Source organism: Miniopterus natalensis, chromosome 14, assembly GCF_054644295.1.
Source record: "Miniopterus natalensis isolate mMinNat1 chromosome 14, mMinNat1.hap1, whole genome shotgun sequence".
In the NCBI taxonomy this organism is placed as follows: domain Eukaryota; kingdom Metazoa; phylum Chordata; class Mammalia; order Chiroptera; family Miniopteridae; genus Miniopterus; species Miniopterus natalensis.
The window spans coordinates 23,482,717-23,498,081 of NC_142094.1; the positions used below are offsets into that span (position 1 = coordinate 23,482,717).

The following is a 15,365-nucleotide window of genomic DNA, read 5'->3' on the forward strand; positions in this document are numbered from 1 at the left end:
ATAGGTTGCTTGCAAATACTAAGCCATTTTATATAAGGAACTTGAGCATCCTTTGACGAATACTGAAAAATGCCCTAGTCGGTTTGGCTCAGTGGTTAGAGCGCCAGCCTGCACACTGAAGAGTCTCGGGTTTGATTCCAGCCAAGGGCACATAGCTCAGTGGCAGGCTCAACCCCTGGCCCCAGTCAGGGTGCGTGTGGGAGGCAACCAATCGATGTGTCTCTCTCACATTGACGTCTCTCTCTCTCTCCTTTTACTCTCTCTGAAAAGCAATGGAAAAAATATCCTTGGGTGAGGATTAAAAAATAAAAGAATACTGAGAAATGACTGTATATGACTTTAAAAACTGTACCAGTGGGTAACCAAATAGGTAAGGGGAATATGTGAAAATAAAATGATGGTAATTATAATATCACCATTTTCAACTCAACTCTTCTTGTCCTGAACAGTTCAATTCTAAAGTAATTCCTCCAAGCAAAGCATAAAGGACGGAGGCTGCAGGAAGGGAGAGCTACAATGACCCAGGGCAGATGAGCTGCCCAATTACCAGGCAATAAAACCCAAATGGAGCCAGTAACGCATCCACACAGAGAAACAACATAAGGTAGGAGTCAGACCAAAGCAGAGTGGGATAATGAGTATATTTAAACAGTTTAGTGCATACCTCTTTATCATCTTCGGATTTCCTATCTTCCTCCTCTTCATCTTCTTTTTCAGATTTCTCTAATTCCTTTTGTTCTTCTTTTTGCTCTTCTAATTTAAGCTGTTTTGTTAGTCGGGCTATTAACTGCGATTTTAACCCTTTGGAACTAAGGGTTCGACTTTCTAATTCTTTTCGAAGATCATTTACCTAAATATACAGAGTGTAAAAACACAGGAAAATGTGATATTGAAATAGAGAATAAACTCTACGATTACCTTCTGATTTTTTAAATCTTTGGTGAAAGGGATACTTATACAGCCCATAAGTGGTTTGTAAAAATGCAAACTTATTAGAACATTTTTGAAAAATAATTAACAATATGTTTTAAGGTGATTAAAAATAGTTAATGCTCTCTGACCCAGTAACTCTAATTTCTGGAAATTCACCCTAAGGAAATAACCTAAACAGAAAAAAACCCAAAAAACCACCTTTATACATTCCTTTTAATAGTCCCTCCCTCCAAAAGAGTGAAGAATCTAAATATCCAATAAAAGGGTAATACTTAAGAAAAAACAGTACATCAGTTAGATGGGACAGTACACATTTAAAAACAATTACATGGGAAACACTAATATTAATTGGAAAGGATGAGACAGCAACTTTTTATACAACATAATTAGAAGCAAGCAACCAATCAATCACAACGCTTATATCCAGAAAAAGGAATACAAAAAATATGTTGAATGAAAGGCTCAAGTAATTTTTTTTCTCCTATTTTTCACGTATGTACCAATTTTTAAAATAAGCATGCATTAATTACATTTATAATAAAATTAAATACAAGTTTAAAATAAGAAACTTAATAGCAAAGCCATTAGCTTGACAAAAAGTTCTGTGATGCAGGCTTAATCTATTTACCTATGTTTTCTGAATCTATAGGACTCTCTGTGTAACCTGATGCTGATGACAACTTGAAGTAGTGCAAGAATAACAAACATTCTTATGATATACATTCTCTACTAATTAAAAAAGCAATGTGGGTTAAAAAGTTTGTTTCATAACAGAGAAGAAAAACTTTTCTTTTTTGATGAGAACAGAAGTTCATCAGCTTTTATGTGTTAAACAAGCAGCTGCAAAAGCAAGTAACATCAGTCTCTAATCTTCTTATCTATGCAGAATGTATGTATATAGAATCTATGGATCTATATTTACTTTATAGGCCCAAAGATGCAAAAGTGCAGGATGATAATAGGTCCAGAGACCTCAAGGAGTAAAAAACAAACACAAACAAAAAAACCAAACCAGTACTTGCAGTACAAGTTAACCAAAGATTTTCAAAAGAGGCTCTTCAATTATATCATATCCTTCCCAGTTAAGATGTACAGGGTGGGGCAAAAGTAGGTTTACAGTTGTGAGTACCTGAACAGTTTATTCTTGAATTTTTATTATTATTTTATTTAATGTTTTCATTGACTTTAGAGAGGGAGGAGGGGAAAGGAGGGGGAGAGAAACATCGATGAAAGAGGAAAAACAGATCAGCCACCTCCTGCATGCCTCCCCCCACTAAGGATCGAGCCTGCAACCCAGGCATGTGCCCTAACTGGGAATTGCACTGGAACTGGTGGCCTCTCAGTGCATTGGACAACATTCAACCAATCAAGCCACAGCAGCGAGGGCTTTTTTTTAAAATTATTGTATTATTTCCCATATGAACAATTGTAAACCTACTTTTGCCCCACCCTGTATATCATTCCACTTTTTAACATTTAAATTTTATTTAAAAAACTGGATCTTTTTTCTGTTTCTTCCATTCTCCCTGAATTTAAGTTACTTAAGTGCAGAAATTCTGTCAGTTCCCAAATTAGTAAACAATGTAGGTCACACCATAGAAACTTGTATATTGCATTCAAGACATTCACTGAACTGACTTACGTAGTCTCTGTTTACTCAATTTTTATATACTCACACATAAATACATTATAGAATATATAAAATCACGGAACTTCATTTTTAATGGCCTTTATTTGGGGGGAAAAACAACTACACAATAGCACACTGTCCCCATTCTCTATTCCTGCTTGGAGATTTCAAACTAAATACTACCTCTTTCAAAGTTACCTTCATTGTCTTTGGATCAAGTTTAGACCAATGGGTAGGAGTAGAAATTTCTTTAGCTTCACCATCATCTTTCTCTTCTTCATCCTGATATACAAAGTTAAGAACCTAATTACTATTCTGAAACCTTAAAATAAAGGTAATTTATTTTTAAAAGTCTGTTGCTGATCTGTGCAAGGTCACAAATGTTTCAGATTGTCTTCTCCTAAAGTTATTTAGGCAAGTCCACGTACATACATTCTACCACTTTTAATTGATCACAAAGACACTCATCAGCCAATCAAAGCCAGATCTGTGAAACACAAAAGGGTGATAAATTACAACACAAAGGATATCAGGGATGCACAAACACTGCCGGTCTCCACTAACCACAGTGTGTGATCTTGCCCCAATTTTCAAACCACCCAAAGTTAAGACTGATTTAGTCAGACCTTTCAAATGTACCAAAGACGATGCCACATAGCCTGAAATTTCAAATCTCTCAGACTTGTGGTTGTCCAATTTCAAATATCCATGACTAGAACTGATGACCATAAAAGAGAAAATTTTAAAAATTTTAGAAAATGGCAAAATGTTTAAAATGGCTTAATACTGAATCTTGCTCAACAACTGGTCCCAGATTCCAGCAACTAGACCTATGATAAAAACAAAATTCTGTGCAATTTAAGCACAACTTATTTTCCTTTGAGGTCTCAGCACTCTTAACATTAGCATAACAGATTTTTTTTTTTTTTTGGAAGAGAAAACATACAACTATACTGCTGAAAGCTGGATTACCAGTCGCTGTTACCAGTTATGTTCCTCCATGTGTGTTTGTTATGTAATGTGTGGTGTGCATTTGTGCCTGTGTTCCTGTGCCTGTGAGAAGCGGAAATAGAAAAAGGGATTAGCGTTCAGTGCCTGTTCTCCATCAGCCTCCTTGCGTTCACCCTGAAGCTTCTCGACCAGCTGCTGCTTGTATCCTCGGGAGAGGGTTTCCCACTCTGAGCGGGTGGGAAGGCAATGCCAAACATCCGGGAAAAATAAAACCACTGTCTCCACATGAGCTGGAACTGTACGCCCCTTGTGGGTCTCCTCAGGGCGATGGTAGCGAATCTCTGCAAAACGGTACCTGTTGCAAGGGAAGAAGCATGTTGGAAAAAAAATTCTAAAATACATTTTAAAGACCCTAGTTCACTTGTAGCACATCAAGTAAAGAAATTTTGCTGCAAGAACTTGAGGTTGGTCTAAAGAAAAAAAAATTATAGAAGCCACAGTTCCTCTTTTGGTACATTTGTACAATATTTATAGTTAAAAGAAGAATATGTTCCCCAAGGCATTTTCAAGTTTGATTACAGAGCTACACATATTTTAGAGAATACCTGAAGAAGCTGGATAGCTGTTCAGATTTCATGTGCTAAAAAAAAAAATTCTCAATTAAGTCACAAGAAATATACTAAAATACACAGGACAAATAAGCCTCAAGAGAAAATATGGCTGAACAAAAATAATCAGCAACTACATCATTTTATAACAAAAGAATTATAATGAAATGAAGTTCTCTCTTGACGATCTTCTCCAGCTATGCATGAAATGAAAAATATTTTCAACATACATCCAACTTCCAAAGTACAGCATAACAAAACATTTAAATTTTCAGTTTATTTTGATTAGTTATTAATCTCCCCTCTCCCCCAAACATTTTTGGCACCAAATAAACTTTTGCTACAAATGGGGATTTTTCCTTTGATGTTACCTGCATGATCAAGGTTGCTAAAAAATAAGGGGGAGGGAGTGGAGGCTGACAGACAAGATCATCTACATAAACTATTAGAAAAACATTTCTAATCAAGAAATGAACTGGTACTTACCATTGTGTGCATACACTTAGATCAATGCCTGTCAGGGCCTTACAACAACGAATAGCAGTCTTAATCAACACAGAGGGGTCCTTTTCTGGGTCTGGTCCATCCAACGAAGGAGACCAGTGGCCTCCAATGGCCATGGCTTCATCCTTGCCTTTCATGCCCACTAAAAACTAATCCAAAACAAAGAATCATTTACACATATTATGCAACTTGTCAAATTACACATAAAATACTTGAAAAGGAAAGGTACAAACCTTTCCAATATCATTTTTACTACCTCTGGTATCTGTCAGTCAAGGAAGAGTTCAGTTCATCGTGTTCCACACTGCATTTCAGCAATGGAATAGGATTTACACATCATAACTCATCCTTCTAAAATATTTCTTCAGATAAAGAGTTCTTTTAAAGAAACAAGCTATAATTCACACTTTAAAAGCATCCAAAGATACACTAAATTCATTATTACTAAGATTTTTCTATACTACAAATATAAAACATCAAAATAACGGCTGAACTAGTGACATAATGAGTAAGATACAGCCATAATCTGCAGTGAGAAAAACATCAACATCATTAAATTCTGAGTGCCTTAATACTAAAACTATTATTAAACTAATCAACAAGATTAAACAGGTAGCGTTTTTAATTTTATATATATATATACAGTTAGAACAAAGCAAAGCAAATATACACCTAAAGTTAATGTTTCATTTTACCTTAACAAGTCTAGCAGGATGTTGAAATCCATCTCGAAGTTCTTGTGGGTCTTCAGCTAGAGCACAGGACTTATGATATAAATCTTCCATACTAGGGCTAGCCATCAGCATTACCTATTATAGTCAAATAATTCAATCCTGTCAAAAGTCTAATGTAAAAAAATGAGAAGCACTACTAATTATCCTTATATATTAGATACCCAAAATTTTCTATAAAAATGGAAAAGTAAAATGCTACAGCAGAAATGGCATAAGATATCTTACATAGTTTTAACTTTTCAAGAGATGCTTTTTGATGTTTTAAAATAGCAGAAAACTACTGACCATAGCAATATACGAAAAGTTACCCTGCAGGTTAACATAATAGTACATTCACCCACCATTATGTTTTATCTGGGCCTAATTGAAGTCACAGAACATTCCAAAAAGCCCATTACATCAACTTCATCTTCACATTTTTATGAGTTCAAAGTGTTAAAAAACAACAATAATTTTACAATTTAAGAGGTAAGGTAAAGAGAGGTTAAATTAATTACTTAAATAACCAAAACAGAATCAGGCAGACAAGAAAACATAGGTATTCATGTCTTAGACCAAATAACCACTTTCTGAAGATTTACTCCACATACACTCTAAATATGACTAACTGCTCAGAAATTTTAGCTGTGTATCACAAAATACAAACCTTTGCACTGTATAAGTGGTCAGCATCTGGTGGATCAAGAATGGCCATATTTTTTTCTAAGGACTCTACTTCTCTGTGCATTACATAGAAATTGCAGTAATTTCCCAGCTGAAATGGTCTTGACAAAGGGAAAGCATCCACCCATGTAAACTGAGCATCAAAAAAGTCACTAGGTATATATAAATTCTGATAACGGCGCCTTAGTTCCATCATGTCACAACTAGGACTGAAAAACAGACATAAATAGTGAATAAAGAGCCTTAATAGCAAAGATTATGCAAATAGTCACTCAATTCTGAAGCAAAATATCTAACCTGACATGGCTAAAGCCAGCTGCAAATGGCCAATTATTAATGAGCTATGGATGTGCAGACAGACATGAAAATCTCATTTTCAAATCATTTACTTACAGCTTTGAATAAATAACATATCTAAATGATACCTTAATTTCTTTACTTTGTGTGTAGCTTAAAATTCATTAAAGACCCTCTGAAATAACTTCAACCCCAGCTCCAGAGAAGATCGGAACAAATGCAGTTGTGCCTAAACTGAAACTGTGCATTTTTGAGAAAATTATGATTCATATAGAATGTATAGAAAGAAGGGATAAGAGTAGTACCAAATTAGTATGAGTGTTCCTCAATCAGCTTTATACAGTATAGAAAAAATATAATTTTTATTCTCTATTAAGATCCTAGGTCAAGAATATTTACATTCAAAATTAAATAAAATTCACATGAAAGCAAAATCCAAATTTTTTTGTATTATCCACACTTTCATACCTCTTGAGGTTAATGATTAAAATCCATACCTGACTGTTTATTATGCAGAATGTATAAGACTCTTGGCTTTTAAATCTGGCATACTGATTTTTTTAAAGGATCATTTCCTTTCTCCTAAGAAGCAGAGTTTTTCTGTTTTTTGGTTTTTTTTTTAAATATATCTTTATTGATTTCAGAGAGAGGAAGAGAGAGAGAGAAACATCAACAATGAGAGAGTCATTGACTGGCTGCCTCCTCCACATCCCCCACTGGGGACAGAGCTCGAAACCCAGGCATGTGTACTGACCGGAAATCGAACCTTCATCTCCTGGATCATAGGTTGATGCTCAACCACTGAGCAATGCTGGCCCAGCAGAAGCAGAGCTTTGAAAAGAGAGAAACTCAAAGGTAAATCAATCTGATAAAAAGCCAAGAGATTTCAGTTAAAAGTATAATGAAAAGTGGGAAATGCAATTTGTAAGATGAAAAGATTGTCTTTTTAAAAAACAACTAGCCCGGTTGGGTGTGGCTCAGCGGTTGAGCATCGACCTAGGATCCAGGTGATCGGGGTTCGATTTTCAGTCAGGGCACATGCCCAGGTTGCGGGCTGGCAGCCGATCAATGACTCTCTCATCATCGATGTTTCTATCTCTCTCTCTCCCCCTCCTTTCCTCTCTCTGAAATCAATAAAGATATATTTAAAAATAAATAAATAAAAAACAGCTAAAAACAAGGGTATAAAATGTGAACTAATATATTTATAGGGATGCCTTTTTATTTGAAGCCTAAAAATACAAAATACAGAATGATAAACGTATCAGTTTAAGATTAATGATGTAATTATATTTTATATGGATAAAATTCTCCTGTCAAAATGTAAAAAAGCAGGTATTTCCGTTTTGTTTTTGTCGTTTTTTAAATAAGTACTGCAAACAGAAAGTATGTGTAATACCTTTCTAGTTTCCCATCACTAGAATTTTTGAAGTTTTATCTTACCCCATAGGAATAATATCTATAATAAAACTAAAGATAAAAAATACAAATAGCCTGGCTGGTGTGGCTCAGGGGTTGAGCATGGACCTATGATCCAGGAGGTCGAGGTTTAATTCCCAGTCAGGGCACATGCCCAGGTTTCGGGCTCGATCCCCCTGGGGGGGCGGTGCAGGGGGGTAGCCGATCAATGACTTTCTCTCATCACTGCTGTTTCTCTCTCCCTCTCCCTTCCTCTCTCTGAAATCAATAAATAAAATATTAAAAAACAACAAATAAATCATTTCTTGGCATACAGTCTCTTATAATCATATTACTATAAGAAAATCTTGATTTCCAATAATTATAAGAAGAGGTATAAGAACTTAAAAAAAATCTTTTTTATTTGTAATAAGTTCACTTGATGTTGGAGGAATTTACTTGAAAGTGGTGAAGTGAAACCGTGAAGGTTTAACGTGAAAGAAGATAAATAGCTGTTCAATTTACATCCTATGCATTAATGCTTTCCAGATAGCATTCTAGACTGGGAGCAGATGAGCTGAAAATAGAGCTGCTCTATTTAATATCTTTAGGGCTGGAGAGATGGTTTTGGTTCCAAAAAGTTTTTCTCAAATATATAGACTAGATATTTTTAAGTATACAAGTAAAAAGGAATAAAAAGAAAACTAGTATAGATTAAAAAAAGTAGTTGCTGACTTAACCACAAGCAAGAGTAAATGAACACCAACTATGTAACAATTAAGCAAAATTGCCAAGCAAGATGTTTTTTTGGAATTGAGTAGCATAAATAAAATACATTGGTTTACTCAATCTATAATGGAATATATATATATAAATTTTAACTTTTGGTAGTCCGATATTATGAATATTGATTATCACACTGTACTGAAATGCAGCAATACCCTCTCAGGGCACTGAAGTGCAAAGTTATTTGTTCCTATGTGAAACAGCTTAAATGTTGCTTTTAATGATTTACTTTATTTTTATTTGTTTTTTCTGTCAATTTTTCATATACACAATTGCCAGTCCCAGAGCCTTTAGATAATTCTTCCTTTCCTTTAGAGTAAATTAGTCATTTACCAATTTGTCTTTTTATGAATTACAACTTTGCAGCTATTATTGAGTATCTACAAATGCCACACACTGTTGCTTTAGAAACCTGAACTCAATCTCACAATTCTGCTAATTGATATAATTTTTACTTTGCATGTGAAATTCAAAAATTTTTTTAAAAAACTGATTTGAGAGAGAGAGAGATCGGTTTTGTTGTGCCATTTATTTATGTCTTCACTGGTTTCTTGTATATGTCCTAAACGGGAAACGAACCCACAACCTTGGCGTATCGGGGCAATGCTCTAACCAACTGAGCAACTCAGTCAGGGCCTCAAAAATACTGGGTAACTTGCCCATTACTTCTGATTCCAAAGGCTGAAAACTGTATTTTTGTAAACATTTACACATGTGTATGTTTTTACTATTGCCACAGCTAACTTGAAATACTTAATCCATTGCTGCATTATTATATCATACATAACAGACTATGCATGAACTTTATATTTATAATAAAGTTATCCATAAATCTAGATCTAAAATTATTCTAATTTAAGGAATAATTTCATCACAAAGGGCTGCCTTTTTCAAAAGCTGGTATTTTTAATCAATGTATGAAAATAACACAATCCTCACAAAAAACTAAACTGTTACTTCAAAATGCATTTCTGCTTATATACATTAAGATCACTGTCAGGAAATGAAAGTTGCAAGAAAAACATGTCTGAATATAAGACATTCTACTAAGCTATACAAAATTACAAAACTAATAATTTAATGAGAATATGGGGGAAAATAACTTACCAATCTAAAGAAAACTTTGAAAACTGAACTGTGTAACGTGGGACAACACGGCGAACTCTCCGAGGTGATCGTTCTCTCTCTCTTCGAGGAGATCTCTCCCGGGAACGTTTTCTCTGAGGAGATCTTTCTCTGGATCTACGTCTTTCTCTCTCCCTTTCACGACTTAAAGCAAATTTTTCTAAAATTACTCATTTTTCTGGCATTATCTAAGAGTTCCTTCATGAAATAATAAAGTTAACATAAGCAAAATTCCACAGTATATTTTTAAAATATATTTTTTTAACTGTGGTAAAATATAAACAACATAAACTTATAATTTTAATCATTTTTAAATGGCATTAAGTGATCACATCACGCAACCATCATCACCATCAAAAGTACACTTTTAAAAACATACCTTCGGTCATCTTTTCTGTTAGGTACTTGATCCCCTCTGTCATTCCTTCCTGAAAATCTGGATGGTGGATCTAACCTTCGTGCTGGTTGTGGCTGTGAAACTATACGAACAGGTGGCTGCAATAAACCAGCTTTAAAAGATACAAAAAAACAACAAACCATTTTAACTAATTTAAACAAAGTTCAAAAGCATTACCTGGCTAAATTTTATAGATAGAATATGTTAGATAATATTTTAGGTTCTGTGGCCCATGGATGGTGGAGACCATTTTGTATATGTGCGTATATATACACATACACATATATATACACACAATATATATATTATGCCTTTATTAATTTCAGAGAGAGGAAGGCAGAGGGAGAGAGAGAAATAGAAACATCAATGATGAGAGAGTCATTGATCGCCTGCCTCCTGCACGACCCTCACTGGGCATTAAGCCTGCAACCCAGGCATGTGCCCTGACTGGGAATTGAACCGCAATCTCCTGGATGGTCGATGCTCAACTGCTGAGCCATAACGGCCTGGCTATTTGCATATATTTTTACAACCCTTTAATGATGCAGTAAGTTTTTAGGTTCAGGGATGATAATAAACCAAGCCATGGACCAAATCCAAGGGCTGTAGTTTGCCAACCCCTGATATACTGACATTAAAACAAAGATTGCTATATAACAAGATATTCACAGGGTGCCAAAGTATCATCCAGAGATTATCTACATGGGGGGGGGAGACACTCTTAGAAAGATTTATGGCCACCACTTTGACCAAGTAATCAAATTTAGCATCAATAATAGTGGAAGTATCTGACAACATATGCCTTACAGTATGTTGCAATATAAAGTACAAAACATATAATGTACTCTTGCCAAGAGCCTTTAGACTTAACCTAGATTTTATTGTTTATATGGTGGATAGAGGAGCAAGGTAAAAACATCACAAGAAATCAAGACAAATCCAGAACACAACATTCCAAAACAATCTACAAGTCAACTAGCCCAATTTCTTCAAAAAGTCAAAGAAAAATAAGAGGAAGTAGAAAGCTATTCTAGAATAAAAAAGACAAAAGAAACATAAGCAAATATAATGCATGAAACTTGGCTTTTGGTTTAGGAAACAAAAAACCACCTCAAGACATTTGGGAGACAGTTGGAGAGATTTGAATATAAATAGGATATTTAAATGTCTTTTCTTAGATGGGATAATAGATTGTGGTAATGTAAGAAAACTCTCTTTTAGGAAGGACATGTTTAAATATAAGGGGCTGAAATGTCATGATGTCTAGTAAATTACTTCAAACGTTTAAGCTAGTAGCATGTGTATTTGTTAATTTTTTTAAAATGTTTTTATTGGTTTTTAGAAAGAGAGGAAAGGAAAGGGATAGTGAAATAGAAACATCAATGAGAAACAGCATCGATCAGCTGCCTCCTGCATGCCCCCTACTGGGGATCGAGCCTGAAACCCAGGCATGTGCCCTGATGGGGAATCTAACCTGTGACCTTTTGGTTCATGGGTTGACATTCAACCACTGAGCGCAACACTGGCCAGGCTGTATTTGTTAATTTATGAAGACAAAACACTTTAGTAAAATATTAACTGTTTAGGGTTGTAAGTATACAAGTGATCATTATACTGATCTTCCAACATTTTTATATACTTGAAAATTTTCATGAAGAATTTGGGAGGAAAAAGGAACAGCTAACCTATGTATATCTTCTATGGTAAGTAATACTATACCAGCTAAAGATCAATGGGCTAGTATTGCTGAAGGAATGCTAGTTGCCAATGGAGATTTCCCTACCATTGTGCTAAATGAACTTTAGCACACTCCACTGATCCCTTCTCTCCTATCTTTTCCACCCTCCTCTTATTGCTCCTGTCAATCATCTACCAAACTCAAGGGATACATCACCACCAGAAACACTGCTTCCTTGAGCCCTCCCACAAATGCCATGTCCGTTCTTGAGAGAGTGGCAGGGGGAAAAATGATATTCAAGTCCCCACTGACAACTGAAAACAAATCCTCTTAGGAAAAAAAGACAAGTGGGGGGAAAATCAGAAATCATGGGACTAAAGGTCAGATACATGGAAGAACCAAGAAGTCTGGAAACAGCCTGGCATTACCTAGTAAGTTTAACATACACAAACCCTCAGACCCTGCAATTCTACCAGAAGATATATGCCCTAGGGAAAATGTATGCACATGTATGAGTTCATGGCACCAGCTTCAGGAACCAAAAACTAGAAACAATCCAAATGTTTACCAAAGAACAGATAAACTGTACAATATTCATACACTGGAATATGATGCTATTAGAAAAATTAAGAAACTAGAGCCACATGGAACAAATAGTATGAAAAACTTTAAAAACACAATGTTGAACAAAAGAATTCTTACACAAAAGATTATATAACTAGAATCACAGATTATGTAAAATTCAAAACCAAAACCAAACGGTATATTATGAGGATGTATACTTAAAGGGTAAAACTATTAAAAAAGAAGAGAGTTAACTAGCAATGTTGTACTTTTTTACCCAAGTAGTGATTCCATGGGTGTGCACGTTATACTGTTTCACCATTTTGCTCTAAGTGTGTTATGATTTACAATAAAAGAGAAAGTGCTGCAATTACATTAAAAAAAACACACACAACCAATTAAGTAGGCTTCTTTAAGCCAAGGCTATCATTTTAAACATTGTTAAGAAAATGTCCAGAGTTTCAAAGCATCAATTTGCAAAGGAAAATTTATAACACAGCTCATTTATTTGATGCACTATGGTTCAATGAGGAACTTAAAGTGTTATCACCAAGGTCTACATTAACATAAAATGTTATAAGAAATAAGTCTCAAAAACACTTCCATTACAGATAAAATACCAATATGGGGACAGGGAATTAACAGTTTTGAGTTTAAATAAAAAAAGAGCACATCTTTCAATGAGAGCAATAAAAATGTTTCCAAATAGCTCTAAAAGAAGAAGTGGTCTAGATCCAGGAAGGTGGCTAAGTTGGTTGGAACATTGTTCCGCACATCAAAAAGGTTGTGGGTTTGATCCCTGGTCAGGACACATATGGGTCTGTTTCCCTCTCTCTAAAATCAATAAAAACAGCCCGGCCGGGCATGGCTCAGTGGTTAAGCATCGACCTAGGATCCAGGCGATCAGGGTTCGATTCCTGGTCAGGGCACATGCCCGGGTTGCAGGCTCGATCAATGAGATTCTCATCATTGATGTTTCTATCTCTCTCTCTCCCTCTCCTTTCCTCCCTGAAATCAATAAAGATATATTAAAAAAAAAAGTTAAAAAAAAATAATAAAAACATATCCTTGGGTAAGGGTTAAAAAAAAAAAAAAAAGTAGAAGTGGTCTACACAAAATACTTAACCTTCCGTTCAAGTATTCTGGAAGCCCCTGACTTTTTGTAATTAAAGTATACTCTTATTATTTTAACAAAACAGTTATTAGTCTGAAACATAAAAAGCAAACATACATTACATGTAATACCTTTCTGCTGTGGCTGCTGTAATAAAGGCTGTGGTTGAGTCTGCAACAGTGGTGTAATAGAAGCTGCTGAAATCTGTGCCTGCAGCAGTGACTGAGGCTGGGGCTGAGCCTGAACGCCAAATGTCGTCTGTGGTGCAATGGGCTGAAGTACAGCAGGAGGAGTCTTCAGTAAAGGTTGGGTTTGGGACTGATTCTTAACAAAAATAAAATAGTAAAATAAAATTAAAAAAAGAAAAGAAAAATCTTTGTAAATCAGACAACTCAGTTACCGAGTTTCTATAATACCTAACTCAACACTTCACATACCTGATTTGGTAGTGTTTGAATTCTCTGTGCGTTCCATTTAAAAGGCATATTGGGATTATATGTAGCTTCAACCAATACTCTGTCACCCACTTGGGGGGTTTTCCCTTTGACAGCACTGAAAAACAAACAAACCACAAACATACATTTAAAAGAGATTCCTCCAAAAAAGATTTCTATACTTGGTATTTTTAAGTAAATTATATATAACCCCAATAAATTCAATAAAAAAAATAAATTATACTATACCTGATTTGGAAGCCTAAAAAACTCTCTTAAAATGTAGATAATCCTCCTGGACTTACTTTATAACTGATGTTTACAGCTCGCTATACAAACACAGGTTTGAAGTGAAAGAAATAATTTTCTACCCTAATTTCTCCTAATATGTGTCCTTCCCTCTACAACACTTTCTAATTTTATAACCTAAGAGTAAAATTTGCTTTGGGCTTTGGAAAGATGAGAGAAATGCATAAAAAATGGAAAACAGGAGACTCACTTTCAGAAAAATCATATAGTAATTAAATTTAATTTCTTAAATAAAGTACTTCTAACGAAGGTCATTAGGAATATATTTGAAGTATCTAAGGAAATTCACATGCCTTGCAATCTCCACAATACTAACAAAAGACTATTTTGATATGTTAGTTCATCAATTATTCAATTCTTTTTATTAATATTTCAATTTAAAAATGTTTTTAGTGGCCCTGGCCATGTAGCTCAGTTGGTTCAAGCATCATCCCAATACACCAAGGTTGTGGGTTCGATCCCCAGTGAGGGCACATACAAGAATCAACCAGCCCCCGCCAGGCGTGTCTCAGTGGCTGTCAACCTAGAATCCAGGAGATCGAGGTTTGATTCCCGGTCAGGGCACATGCCTGGGTTTGCAGGCTTGATCCCCAGTGGGGGGAATGCAGGAGGCAGCCGATTAATGACTCTCCAATCTTTGAAGTTTCTCTCTCTCTTTCTGAAATCAATAAAGATATGTTAAAAATAAAACGTCATTAAAAAAAAAGAATCAACCAATGAATGCATAAATAAGTAAAACAAACTGATGTTTTTCTCTCTTTCATTTCATCTTTCTAAAATCAGTTTAAAAAATTTTTATAATAAAAAGAATGTTTTTAGTATTATAGCCATTACATATGTCAAACAGAAGATAAATTTTAAAAGGCATGTGATTATTTCAATCCCTAATCTCACAGTATGTCTGCTTGGGAAAAATTAGATATAACTCACTCCTATAAAACATTTATAAAGAATTCACCGTAACTAGTTTATTCAATAATCAAATGATATCTTCAGTCACATTCTCCATCAAAAAAGGTCACAGGGCCCAGCTGGTGTGGCTCAGCAGTTGAGCATCAACCTATGAACCAGGAGATTGCAGTTTGATTCCCAGTCAGGGCACATGCCCAGGTTGTGGCTCCATCCCCAGTGGCCGGCGTGCAGGAGGCAGCCAATCAATGACTCTCTCATCACTGATGTTTCTCTCTCTCTCTCTTTTTCTTCTTCTCCTCTCAGAAATCAATAAAGATATATTTTTTAA

General features: G+C 35.1%; 1 protein-coding gene and 1 non-coding gene across 5 annotated transcripts in view; both read right to left on the reverse strand.

Moving 5' to 3' along the window:
• CCAR1 (cell division cycle and apoptosis regulator 1) overlaps positions 1-15,365 on the reverse strand; it is a 41,589-nt gene that overhangs the window by 13,309 nt on the left and 12,915 nt on the right. For all 4 annotated transcript variants that reach the window (XM_016198375.2, XM_016198378.2, XM_016198376.2 and 1 more), the window contains exons 7-16: positions 13,820-13,934; positions 13,514-13,706; positions 10,009-10,138; positions 9,612-9,773; positions 6,007-6,232; positions 5,322-5,435; positions 4,609-4,775; positions 3,659-3,869; positions 2,762-2,845; positions 665-850 (exon numbers count right to left, since the gene is read on the reverse strand). In XM_016198375.2, coding sequence (XP_016053861.1) covers positions 665-850; positions 2,762-2,845; positions 3,659-3,869; positions 4,609-4,775; positions 5,322-5,435; positions 6,007-6,232; positions 9,612-9,773; positions 10,009-10,138; positions 13,514-13,706; positions 13,820-13,934 — 1,588 coding nt within the window. The remainder of the gene's footprint in view (positions 1-664; positions 851-2,761; positions 2,846-3,658; positions 3,870-4,608; positions 4,776-5,321; positions 5,436-6,006; positions 6,233-9,611; positions 9,774-10,008; positions 10,139-13,513; positions 13,707-13,819; positions 13,935-15,365) is intronic.
• On the reverse strand, positions 4,907-4,971 carry LOC148091521 (small nucleolar RNA SNORD98). The gene has a single exon (XR_015715673.1). It is a non-coding gene; the product is annotated as a small nucleolar RNA SNORD98 (small nucleolar RNA).